At 37.0% G+C, this 12729-nt stretch overlaps 1 protein-coding gene across 1 annotated transcript in view; it reads left to right on the top strand.

The window, feature by feature from the left end:
• Positions 1-12233, top strand: part of LOC106093015 (paired box protein Pax-6) — a 298522-nt gene extending 286289 nt beyond the window's left edge. Inside the window, exon 9 of the mRNA XM_059366934.1 lies at positions 11644-12233. Within this exon, the coding sequence (XP_059222917.1) occupies positions 11644-12145 (502 nt within the window). The 3' untranslated portion in view covers positions 12146-12233. The remainder of the gene's footprint in view (positions 1-11643) is intronic.
• Positions 12234-12729: the final 496 nt, after the last annotated feature.

Raw genomic sequence — 12729 nt, 5'->3', positions numbered from 1 at the left:
ATCAGTATACTCCGATGTCCTTGCGGAATTTCCTGGGTCTCCTCCAGTTTGTGATGATGCAGGCTGGTATCGGGGCCGATACAGACTCATTGTCTTCGGGGATAAACGCTCAATTGAAATGTATCGTTGTGCGCAAATAAAGATTGGTGAGCAGCACTAGATGTAGCCAAGCAGGAGGACATTCCTTCTCGACCAAAAGCGCATTTTTGCATACCAAGGATTCCCTCAGATCCTGAATTCTTACTATGACACTTTTTTTGGACGATGCCACTTGTGTGCCATTTTTTTATTTTGGTACTAAATGCCACATTTTCGCGTCACTTTTCCATCTATTTGTGGCACTTGTTCCAAAATACAACTATGTAGCGATTATCTATTGTTTTTCGTCCAACAAATCGTATAAATGTAAAATTTTTCGAAAATTTTTGGGTTTAACGAGAATAACTGGACAAAACAAAAAAAAAAAAAGTTTGTAAAATATACCACTTAAATATTTAAATACCCACCACTTCAACTCGTCAAAACATTTACTCTAAGTTCAACAAATACATGTTCTGAATATCGTAGATCGATTTTGCGAAGTCCGTTCGTCCGTCCAAATTTGAATTTTGCTTTTTGGTTCCAAAAAGTCTCGACCGAAAACCTAGGATTGATTAACGGTGGTGGGAATCTAAGATTCGGATTGCCCGAACATATCTTTTATACACCTTTTTATGTTATAAATAACAAGTAAAACGTGCTAAGTTCGGCCGGGCCGAATCTTATCTACCCTCCACCATGGATCGCATTTGTCGAGTTCTTTTCCCCACATCTCTTCTTAGGCAAAAAAAAGGATATAAGAAAATATTTGCTCTGTTATTAGAGCGATATCAAGATATGGTCCGGTTTGGACCACAATTAAATTATATGTTGGAGACCTGTGTAAAATGTCAGCCAATTCGAATAAGAATTTCGCCCTTTGTGGGCTCAAGAAGTAAAATAGAGAGATCGATTTATATGGGAGCTGTATCGGGCTATATACCGATTCAGACCATAATAAACACGTATGTTGATGGTCATGAGAGAATCCGTCGTACAAAATTTCAGGTAAATCGGATAATAATTGCGACCTCTAGACGCTCAAGAAGTCAAGATCCCAGATCGGTTTATATGGCAGCTATATCAGGTTATGAACCGATTTGAACCATATTTGGCACAGTTGTTGGATATCATAATAAAATACTACGTGCCAAAATTCATTCCAATCGGATAAGAATTGCGCACTCTAGAGGCTCAAGAAGTCAAAACCCCAGATCGGTGTATATGGCAGCTATATCAGGTTATGGACCGATTTGAACCATACTTGGCACAAATGTTGGATATAATAACAAAACACGTCGTGCAAAATTTCATTCCAATCCGATAGGAATTGCGCACTCTAGAGGCTCAAGAAGTCAAGACCCAAGATCGGTTTATATGGCAGCTATATCAGGTTATGGACCGATTTGGACCATACTTGGCACAGTTGTTGGATGTCATAACAAAACATGTCGTGCAAAATTTCATTCCAATCGGATAAGAATTGCGCACTTTAGAGGCTCAAGAAGTCAAGACCCAAGATCGGTTTATATGGCAGCTATATCAAAACATGGACCGATATGGCCCATTTACAATGCCAACTGACCTACACTAATAAGAAGTATGTGTACAACATTTCAAGCGGCTAGCTTCACTCCTTCGGAAGTTAGCGTGCTTTCGACAGACAGACGGACGGACGGACAGACGGACGGACATGGCTAGATCGTCATAAAATTTCACGACGATCAAGAATATATATACTTTATGGGGTCTCAGACGAATATTTCGAGTAATTATAATCAGAATGACGAAATTAGTATACCCCCCATCCTATGGTGGAGGGTATAAAAATAACTGAAATGTTTGTTTTTGTTATACACTTTTTATTTTTGTTTTTTATGAAAAATATTGTGCCAAATTTTGGACCAATTTCAACAAGATTTCATACCATCCACCATAGAATGGGGTATACTAATTTCGTCATTCTGTTTGTAACACTTCGACACATGCGCCTAAGACCCTATTAAGTATACATATTCTTGATTGTCATGACATTTTAAGTCGAACTACCAATGTCCGACCGTCGTCCTTCCGTCTGTCTGTCGAAAGCACTCTTACTTTCGAAGGAGTAGCTAGGCGCTTGAAATTTTGCACAAATGCTTTGTATTAGTGTATAAACCGATCTTGGGTCTTGACTTTTTGAGCCTATAGAGAGCACAATTTTTATCCGATTTGATTGAAATTTTGAACGTGGTGTTTTGGTATCACTTCCAACAACTGTGTTAAACATGGTTTAAATCGGTTCATAACCGTATATAAGTGCCATATAAACCGATCTTGGATCTTGACTTCTTGAGCCTCTAAAGGGCGTAATTCTCATTCGATTTGGTTGAAATTTTGTACAACGGCTTTTCCCATGACCTTCAATATACGTTTCCAATACGGTCTGGATGGATCTATAACTTGATACATCTCCCATATAAACCGATCTCCCGATTTTGCTTCTTGAGCCCCTTCAAGGCGCAATTCTTATCCGAATGGACTTAAATATTACACTATGACTTCTACAATGTTCAGCATTCAATTCATTTTTGGTCCAAATCAGACTACGACTTGATATAGCTCCAATAGCATAGCAGTTTTTATCATTATTTGTTGTTTGCCAAAAAAGTGATACAGTGCAAAGAACTCGATAAATCCGATCCATGTTGGAGGGTATATAAGATTCGGCCCGGCCGAATTTAGCACGCTCTTATTTGTTTTATGTTATTTATGTAAAAATCAGAAGTTTGTTGTATGCTTTTATTACTCCTAGCTTTTTTGTTTTAATAAAAATGAAAAAAATGTGCCTTTTTTGTGCCACTTTTCAAAAAAAAAGTCACTTTTTTACAAATTACATTTTTGTGCCACTATTTAAAAATTTCCAACGGTAACGCTGCTTGGAGGACTAAGGGAATGTAATCCCAATCTTTCTACCACCGCCTGAAAGATTAGATGAGGATGATGTAGACCGGAGACATGCAGTGTTCGTACTAAATACAGCTGTTAGTCTGAAGGATTTGTATCCTCTGGATTCAACAAGTTAAAACTTTCGGTCATCACAAGAGGTGGGGTTCTGGAATCAGGAGATGACTCAGCAGTTGTTGCTGAACACTAGCCTGAGGAACTATCGACCACATCGCTAAGTCTGACGGATTGAAGGAGACTAAAAATATCCCTGGGTGGAATTCTGTACCTCCGTAGAGGATACATCTGAGGCTTCGGTTACGGTGGGGTATATTCAGAAGTCAGAGAATGTATGGTCGATGTCTTATGAGGAAACACTAGAACTACTAGTTGATACATTGGAATTCTCCAACAAAGTGGCGCCAGAAGAGGTTGTCAGTGGTATGTATTCGTCGGAGGTTATTGGGCGCTAAGAAGTTTTGATTCCTTTAAGTCGCCAAGACCTGACGGTGTATCACCGTTTGAAATTCAAGCTGTGTCTGATAGACTGGTTCCTTGGCTTAGGGAGATACACCTTGCTTGTATCAGCATATCATATGCATCTGTGGGATTGAGGGACACGAAGGTCATTTTTATTCCGAAAGCAGGAACACCTTACCACTCGAAGGCAAAAGATTTTCGACTTATTAGTCTGTCATCCTTTATGATGAAGACTCTTGAGATGTTGATTGAAACATATCTAAGGCAAAGATCCCTGGAAATCGACTGTCGCGGCAGCAGCATCCATATAGTAAGAGCAAGTTCACTGAAACAACCCTTCACGACCAAGTCGGCTACATAGAGGGTTCTCTTCCGGTCAAGGAATATGCAATGGAAGCATTTCTTGACATTGAAGGTGGTTTCAACAATGTAAATCCGACGTAAATCATGAAGTAGTTAGAGTTTCTAGGCATCAACCTTACTGTAAGAAAGTTTATTAATAACTTTCTTACTAATATATGCATTACGGCGGGGTTGTAATCTGTGGATCTAAAAAGTTGGATCAGCAGAGGAACACCTCAAGAAGGTGTACTGTCTCCTCTACTTTGGAATATAGCCATTTACAATATAATATTGTGTCTGGACGAAAAGGAGTAAAAATGGCCGCGTATGCTGATGATGTGGCTATTGCGGTTAGGGGAAATAGGATACTTCTCTAAGAGATATACTTCGGGAAGCTCTATGTGTAACAGCAAAGTGTGCTGCCGAAAGTGGTCTAGGTATAAATTCGTGGAAGACAGAATTTTTTCTTTTCAGCAGGAAATACAAATTGCCTACAGTGGAACCTGTCCCCTTGGGAGGAGAGAATGTTTCATTTACTGAAAGCGCAATATACCTGGGTGTTTTTCTAGACAGGAAATTGAACTTCAAATCCAACATTTTGGAAAGGGTAAGAAAGGCAACTTTTGCCCTAAACACGTGCAAGAGAGCCATTGGCATAAGTTGGGGATTTATTCTGCGCGTCATGCATTGGGTATATACTGCAGTTGTCAGACCTATTATGTCATATGGAGTTGAGGTCTGGTGGACGGTTCTTCAAAAGTCCACCTAATATCCAATACTTAATCGGATCCAAAGGATAGCTTTTTTTGTGCATCACAGTCGCACTGACGACGACACCATCTGATGCACTGAATTTAATGCTACATCTAATGCCTTTGGACATTGTTGATCGTGTGGCGGCTACGGACACTATGTGTCCGTATACAATGCCTTATGTTCCAGGCAGTATGGATTACACCCAACCTGACCACTTATTGATAAAAAAATACTGTAGCACTATTTCTGATAGAACCGATTGGAACTACGATATCCCTGGTAAAGGAAGTCACATAGACTTCTATACGGACGGTTCGTAATAGACGAACAGGTGGGCTTTGGGGTGTACTCAAAAGATCTAGAACTGGTCATATTAAAAAGGTTACCCGACGACTGCAGTGTGTATCAAGCGGATACCCTTGCAATTAAGGAAGTGGTAGAATGGCTAAGATATAATGTCATAACGACAATTGGAATAAATATCCCCTGAGACAGCCATTAAATCTCTGGATAATGTATTTCCTCTACTGTCGTAGATCTCCCAACGAGATGGCTGAACAGTTGATAATTCACATGTTCTGTTCAGGGAGACTGGAGTCTATGGGTATGCCTCTAGCGACATGTAAACTAAGATGTCAGGATCAGGTCCCATGGACAACGAATGATAGATGGTCACAAAAAGTGGGCTGTGAGCCTTCCAAGACTATGTGGCCTAATCAAGAGGTCTACCGCTTTGCTGTCACTAGCTAAAACAGACGTCTCACTCTTTGTGTCCGTCATGACAGGTCACTGTTTAATCGGAAAACTTGCTGACAGACTGAAGCTGGCCTATAACGACTTTTGCAAAAGCTGTGAGAACATCGAAGAAGAAGAGACTATAGAACACCTTCTGTCCTGCTCTGGAAGTTAGAAGGAGTTCCACTTTAGGGTCTAATTTCTTTGGGAACTTGTTTGATTAAGCGGATGCTAACATTCGCAAGCTGTTGGGCTTTTTAATGCGATCTGGATGGTTCAACGGTAGGAACTCGAAGGCATCTTCCTTCTTCTGTTCCTGTGATATCACAATGGACGAAAACGTCTAAGTGAGTTTGATGGCAGACTGCCACTTAAATCAAACTTAACCTATGGATAATATTGTTGTTGTTACTTCATTGCAAATTGCAAAGTTACCTCCTGTTCGAATCAAGTGTAAGCTCTATGATAAGATACCTCCTTTTTATAGCCGAGTGCGAACTGCGAGCCGCAGTGCGACACCTCTTTGGGTAGAAGTATTTATATGGATGTCATTCCTTTTTTTCCAAATTGCATAGTTTCTCACAAATGTCGCCAGCATTAGGAGGGCATAACCACTGCTGAACAATTTTCGTAAGGATTCGAATCCAGGCGTTCAGCGTCATAGGCGGATATGCTCAATGAAAACAAAAAAAATAACAATTAGTTGAAGTAAATATAACATTTTTAAAAATATTTAAATGAAACTTACCTAATACGAAAATCTATCTGCTGCTTTGGATATTCTTCTCATTTAAATAGAATTTACCTTAAATGACGCTTTCAGCTATTAGTTGTATTCGATGCACCAGGAAAGAAATATATATAAATATTATATGCTCACATAATCTGTAAATTTAGTGACAAAATTAAATTATATTTTTCTTAGTAAAATAATTAAAACCAGCCCACGCAAAAAAAAACTTTTACAATACACTAACACAAAGTTCCTTAAATTTGCAATCTAAATTTCTAGGGTTCATGGTTGCATTTGGCTTCAAAGGTTTGTGCACAATATTGAAAAAAAAATTCCACTCAGAGAAATATGTTAGTAAACAATTTGGAGTAACAAAATATAGTCTGTTGGCAATGGAAAAGCTAATATATGTTTCCAAAAACGGCAAACATTTTCTGTTTTCATATGGTTAATGTCATCATATGTATATTTCAACTTATCTTTTAGTTTTTTGAGTCTCAAAACTCAATTTTACCAAATTTTCTAATATTTAAGCTTTTCAACCCAAAATGTACGTCTAAAATTGTCACAAATGTACATAAATGTGTACAAAATGCGTTAACTATTGTTTAGAAGTTCAAAGAGTTGGAAATATTTCCTGCAATGTTAAAAAAATTTGTAATAAAATTATCATCAAAAAGTATTTGCTGATATCAGAAAACTAATTTATCTGAAGTTAAAGACTTAATATTTTCAAATCTTTGTAGGTTCTTCTGGGTCTACTTTCTTATAATTTTTTATGGCTAATCGTAAACCACTCCTCGAATTCGCACTCTACTGATACTTAGTCTAAAATGTCTATATCCTCTCTTCTAAATGACTTTAATTAAAACCAAAATGTTATGATCAGGTTAAATATCCGATTATTCGCATTTTAAGATGAGGTGGGTGCTCAGATACTTCACTTTATATGCCTAATGTCAGTTCGTACTTTACTTCTAAAACACTTTACTTAGATACCTATATTGACGGCCGTTGAGAAACTTGGCCCAAAAAGTTGGATATCAAATTCTAAACGGCTTTAAAATATCTTGAACTTGAACCTCATCGTTGTTTTAGAGGATGTGGTGACCCCTAGGCAAATGACGCCATATTTCTATGCCAGATTCACTATACCTTCCGTTTGAGATACCATATTGATCAAGCTTTTCGTCGCATTACCTCTAACAATTCCAAAGCGGACACATACTTTTTGGATACATTCGTAAGGCGTCCTACCACATATCATGTTTTTCCATCACAGAATCATTATTCACTGCGAAAATTTCAAGAAAATAGACTACTTCGTCTATATGGACATACAAACAAAAAGATTTTTTTACATACTTATGATATGAGCCCATCATATATTGCAAACTACTACATCCTCTCCGCTTATTCTTTATACTGACCACCAACTAATTCGTTCATTGAGTGCGTAGTATAGCCACACAATTAGTTACTTTGACTGAGCAGAATCATTCATTTCCCATTTTCACTTCTATGTGTAAATACATTAAGTGACACCCACCCACCCACTGCATACAGCTTGTACTGATTTTTTGATTTGTTGTATAGGCTCCCAATAGATATACATACAAACAACAACAAAATTGCAAATGCCATACAACGCAGAGCCTTTAGAAATTGGCTGGCCAAAATTTCGAGTAGGGCCACGCACATCACATCCCCACAAATACCCTCACCTACTATAAATAGTGTTGCTCTTTCTCTCGCACATCTACCAGTTATTTCTCTTGCTCTCCCCGCCAATGCTTCCATCTATGGCTTTGCATTCACACCCATTACTAAGTTTTTAGAAGAAAGAAAAACTAACAACAGTTTGCTGTGTGTATGCTTCTTCTTCTTTTATTGAAAATTAATTCCTCATTTTCATGGCTTTTCTTTTCCGAAAACTACTTTTCATATATATATTCTGCACATCTCTGGAAAAATATCTTTCGATTGATGCCAGTTTCATTAAAATCCATTCCGCCATTTGGTCGTAATATGTACCACAAAATCGCCTCTATAAAACCTTGACCGTTTAATAATATATACTCTCTGAATTATCCACCTTTAAAAATTAAAGCACACTGCTACAACGATTTATTAATTTTTCTTCTACATCTGAAATTGAGTTTATGGTCACACTTTCAATAAAGGGTAATTTGTTTTATTTTTATGTTCATCTACATAGCTATTCCACGGCTTGCCAACGAACAGTATTCTATCAAGTACCACAGCAAACTGCCCAATAAAAACTCCGAATATCCTCCGATCGACACGACGCTATACACAAACGCGTGTCCAACAACAAACACACACAAAAAAATCCTACACTTTTTACCGAACACACTTTTCTATCGGACATACACTCATATAGATACTTATGACGAAATTTTTGATTTATCAACAGATTAAATGTTTATCAAAGCAGTCTCAATATCATTTTTACTATTATCGCATCATATTTGCATATCGCATCATGTTTGCATATCGCATCATATTTCATATACTGCTACCAACAACAATATCACAATCGCCTTTAACTTTATATTGCAAGCGAAACTTCATCATTAAGTTTTTTCTAATATTCCAATATTTGTCAAAAACAAGTAATAGCGTGCTAAGTTCGGCCGGGCCGAATCTTATATACCCTCCACCATGAATCGCATTTGTCGAGTTCTTTTCCCGGCATCTCTTCTTAGGCAAAAAAGGATATAAGAAAAGAGTTGCTCTGCTATTAAAACGATATCAAGATATGGTCCGGTTCGGACCACAATTAAATTATATGTTGGAGACCTGTGTAAAATTTCGGCCAATTCGTATAAGAATTGCGCCCATTGGGGCTCACGAAATAAAATAGAGAAAACGATTTATATGAGATCTGTATCGGGCTATAGACCGATTCAGACCATAATAAACACGTTTGTTGATGGTCATGAGAGGATCCGTCGTACAAAAAAAACAGGCATATCGGATAATAATTGCGACCTCTAGGGATCAAGAAGTCAAGATCCCAGATCGGTTTATATGGCAGCTATATCAGGTTATGAACCGATTTGAACCTTATTTGACACAGTTGTTGAAAGTAAAAATAAAATACGTCATGCAAAATTTCAGCCAAATCGGATAGGAATTGCGCCCTCTAGAAGCTCAAGAAGTCAAATCCCCAGATTTGTTTATATGACAGCTATATCAGGATATGGACCGATTTCAATCATACTTGGCACAGTTGTTGGATATCATAACGAAATACTTCGTGCAAAAATTCATTCAAATCGGATAAGAATTGTGCCCTCTAGAGGGTCAAGAAGTCAAGACCCAAGATCGGTTTATATGGCAGATGAATTTTGTTTTTGTGTAAGGAATTCCTAGAAAACTAAATTAGTTTCGTTAATAAACATTTATGAAAAAAGTCAACAAAAAAGTCTTGGATATTGACTTCTTGAGCCTTAATAGGGCGTAATTCTTATACGATTTGGCTGAAATTTTGTACAACGGCTTCTCGGCATGACCTTCAATATACGTGTCAAATATGATCTGAAATTCACTAATAATAAATTTCAAGCGGCTAGCTTTACTCCTTCGGAAGTTAGCGTGCTTTCGACAGACAGACGGACGGACAGACGGACAGACGGACGGACGGACGGACAGACGGACGGACATGGCTAGATAGACATAAAATGTCGCGACGATCAAAGATATCGGCGGATGTTTTCAGATGGGTTATTAACAATCCATCTCAAATTTCGAGCAAATATGTTCAAACTGTAATAACTATGTGTGACAAATAACAAGATTATTGCAAATTACCCAAAATTTAAAAAAACACATATATGGGAGCTACATCTAAATCTGAATCGATTTTAATCGAACTTCTTAGATATTGTGGTTGTTACAATTTTGGCCAATAAATGCGCTTGCTGTAACTCTAGATGTGAAAATCGAGCGATATACATATATGGCAGCTATATCTAAATCTGAACCGATTTCTATAAAATTCACCAGTTTTAAGAGTCATAAGAAAATCCTTCCGGCCATTTTGATAGAATCGATTGACAAATGAGCACTTTATTGCAATATTTCTCAAAATCGGCCGAACATATCTATGAGGGCTATATCTAAATCTGTGGATATTATAGTAGTCGTCGATGAAAGCGTTATGGAAAATTTTGGCGAGATTGGTCAATAAATGCGCTTGCAGTGGCTCAAGGAGTGAAAATCGGGCGATATACATATGTGAGTGCTATATTTAAATCTGAACCGATTTATATGAATTACACTTGTTATGTCGAGATTCAAAAGAAAATCTTTCCTACCACATTTTGAGAGAATCGGTTAACAAATGAAAGTTTGTTTGCATTATTACTGCAAATCGAACGAACATATATGTATGTGGGAACTATATCCAAATCTGAACCGATTTTTTCAATATGCTTCGTTTCTAGGCCGAAAAACATGCCTGTACCAAATTTGAAGACGATTGGATGAAAATTGCGACCTGTACTTTGTACACAAATTAACATGGACGGACAGACAGCCGGATGGGCATACTAAAATCGAATTAGAAAATGATTCTGAGTTAATCGGTATACTTAACAATGGTTCTATCCCTCTTCCTTTTGGGTGTTACAAACAAATGCACTAAGTTATAATACTTTGTACCACAGTAGAGGTGTAGGGTATAAAAGTCATCTAGTCGCCCAGTATATACTGCCAAGGTGCAATTGTATCGCAAATTTTGAGAGCTCTATTGCAATTTGTAAAGAAAGTACCAAAAAGTAGTAATTACAGCTCTTAAGTACGTTTTCTTCTACTCTTGGTACTATTACAACAATTCGTGTTTCGTACAAAGACTTTTTGCAAGACTACGATCATTTTCACCAAATTACTTAATGTTACCTCTCTATATACACTGTAAAAGAAGTTAATCCATTTGGTACTAGCTAGTACTTTTTGGTACCAAAATGTACGATTTGTGAAAAAATTATTTAGTCACAAAGTCAACAAATATTTCCTCGTTGTACCTACCTTTTTTTACTCTTTAGTAACTAAATGTACAAATGTTCAAAACTTCATTACGACTCACGATTTAGGTTGGTATAGTGTACTTAAGTACGAAAATTCATAGCTCTAGCTCAATTAACAATGAAAGAACCAAATAGTAACAAAGCGGTACTATATGTTCTATTTCTCCTTCTTGTGCTATTTTGGGATATTTTTTTTACCATATTTAATTTAAGCCCAGTTACAGAAATCTAGCCCTTCCGCTGGTGCTGGGCAAACAGTTACCGTTTCGTATCTTTTGGTACCAGAGCGTACGAATATGACCAAACCCGGCCTTATCTAGCGCCTATGACCCAAGAGCAACATATAAGCCAAATTTTATGATTTTAGCTTAAGCTGTTAGGGCTGTATAGTGATCAGTCAGTGTTTAATGAAAAGAGTTTAGTCGATTCGATTTTAACCTTTTTTTTGATGAAGAATGACAAAATATACTGACTTTGTTCCTAGTGATCAATTATATAATAATGTAATTACAAACAATAAAACTTTTTATTTAATTTCAGCAGTTCCCCAACATCAACAGCTGTATCATTTTCGCGGCATGTTATAACTTCATCAATCGGTCCGCCATTATTCCAGCAGAAAGAATATGTGTCACCTTCTATTTATTGTACGGTTGCTCCCAAATTATCTATATCCCCTACTGAGAAGCTACAAAAAGCAGTTTGTGGACCTGAAAATAGCAGCGTTGAATGTTCGCCTTCTGGCAATACTTACGGCGGATATGCGCATGTAAGTGGCGTGTCTGAAGGAAGTACATCACATAGCACCGGTGTCTTGTCAACGGACGGATTTTCCTCCTCCCTTAATGCATCCATTGACACAGTCACGAGCGAGCCTTCGTCCGGTACTGTACCATGTAGTGCTTATAACACAGTTTCCACAGCAAGCACACATAATTTTGACGTGAATATTAATAACAGTCGATCATCAAGTTGTCCATCTGCAATGAATAAGCAACAACAGCCATTTATATCATCTTGCTTTTACTCACCTTGGGTGTAAAACAACTCAGATGCACTTTATTCCTGAGACCACTAACATTCTAATAACTTGCAGTGTGGTAATAATAACATACACATACAGAAAGGCATCTTAAGGGGTGACTATCCCGTTGGACTTTATTTTATTGTGGTTATATAATCATCAAATATTTGTCATAAAATCCAAGAAATAATATAACTTGCAAAATATACCTGTACCGATTTCAATTATTTACTCTAGAGCAGATTTATGACATCACTGTTAGTTAAAAAACGATCAAAAAATGCGTTCGATCACTCAATTTTCGCAAATATCCACAAATTTTTACTGCAAGTCGTTCGCGTACTTTATTTGCCAATAGAATAGAGAGAGATCAAATTTTAACAGTTCAAAAATTGGGAACATGCAAATTTCTGCTGGAAGTTTTTTCTTCCCAGCAGAAATTTGTTTTATGTAAAAAATAAAAGTTTACGTAAAAAGCATTGAATAATTACAGAAATAATTAAGAAATATTGGGTGGCCCAAAAAGTAATTGCAGATTTTTAAAAGAAAGTTAATGCATTTTTAATAAAACTTAGAACGAACTTTAATCAAATATACTTTTT

This window comes from Stomoxys calcitrans, chromosome 1 (genome assembly GCF_963082655.1).
Source record: "Stomoxys calcitrans chromosome 1, idStoCalc2.1, whole genome shotgun sequence".
NCBI classification, from domain to species: domain Eukaryota; kingdom Metazoa; phylum Arthropoda; class Insecta; order Diptera; family Muscidae; genus Stomoxys; species Stomoxys calcitrans.
The sequence above is the reverse complement of the archived record's forward strand: the minus strand, read 5'-3'. Positions and strand labels throughout refer to the sequence as shown.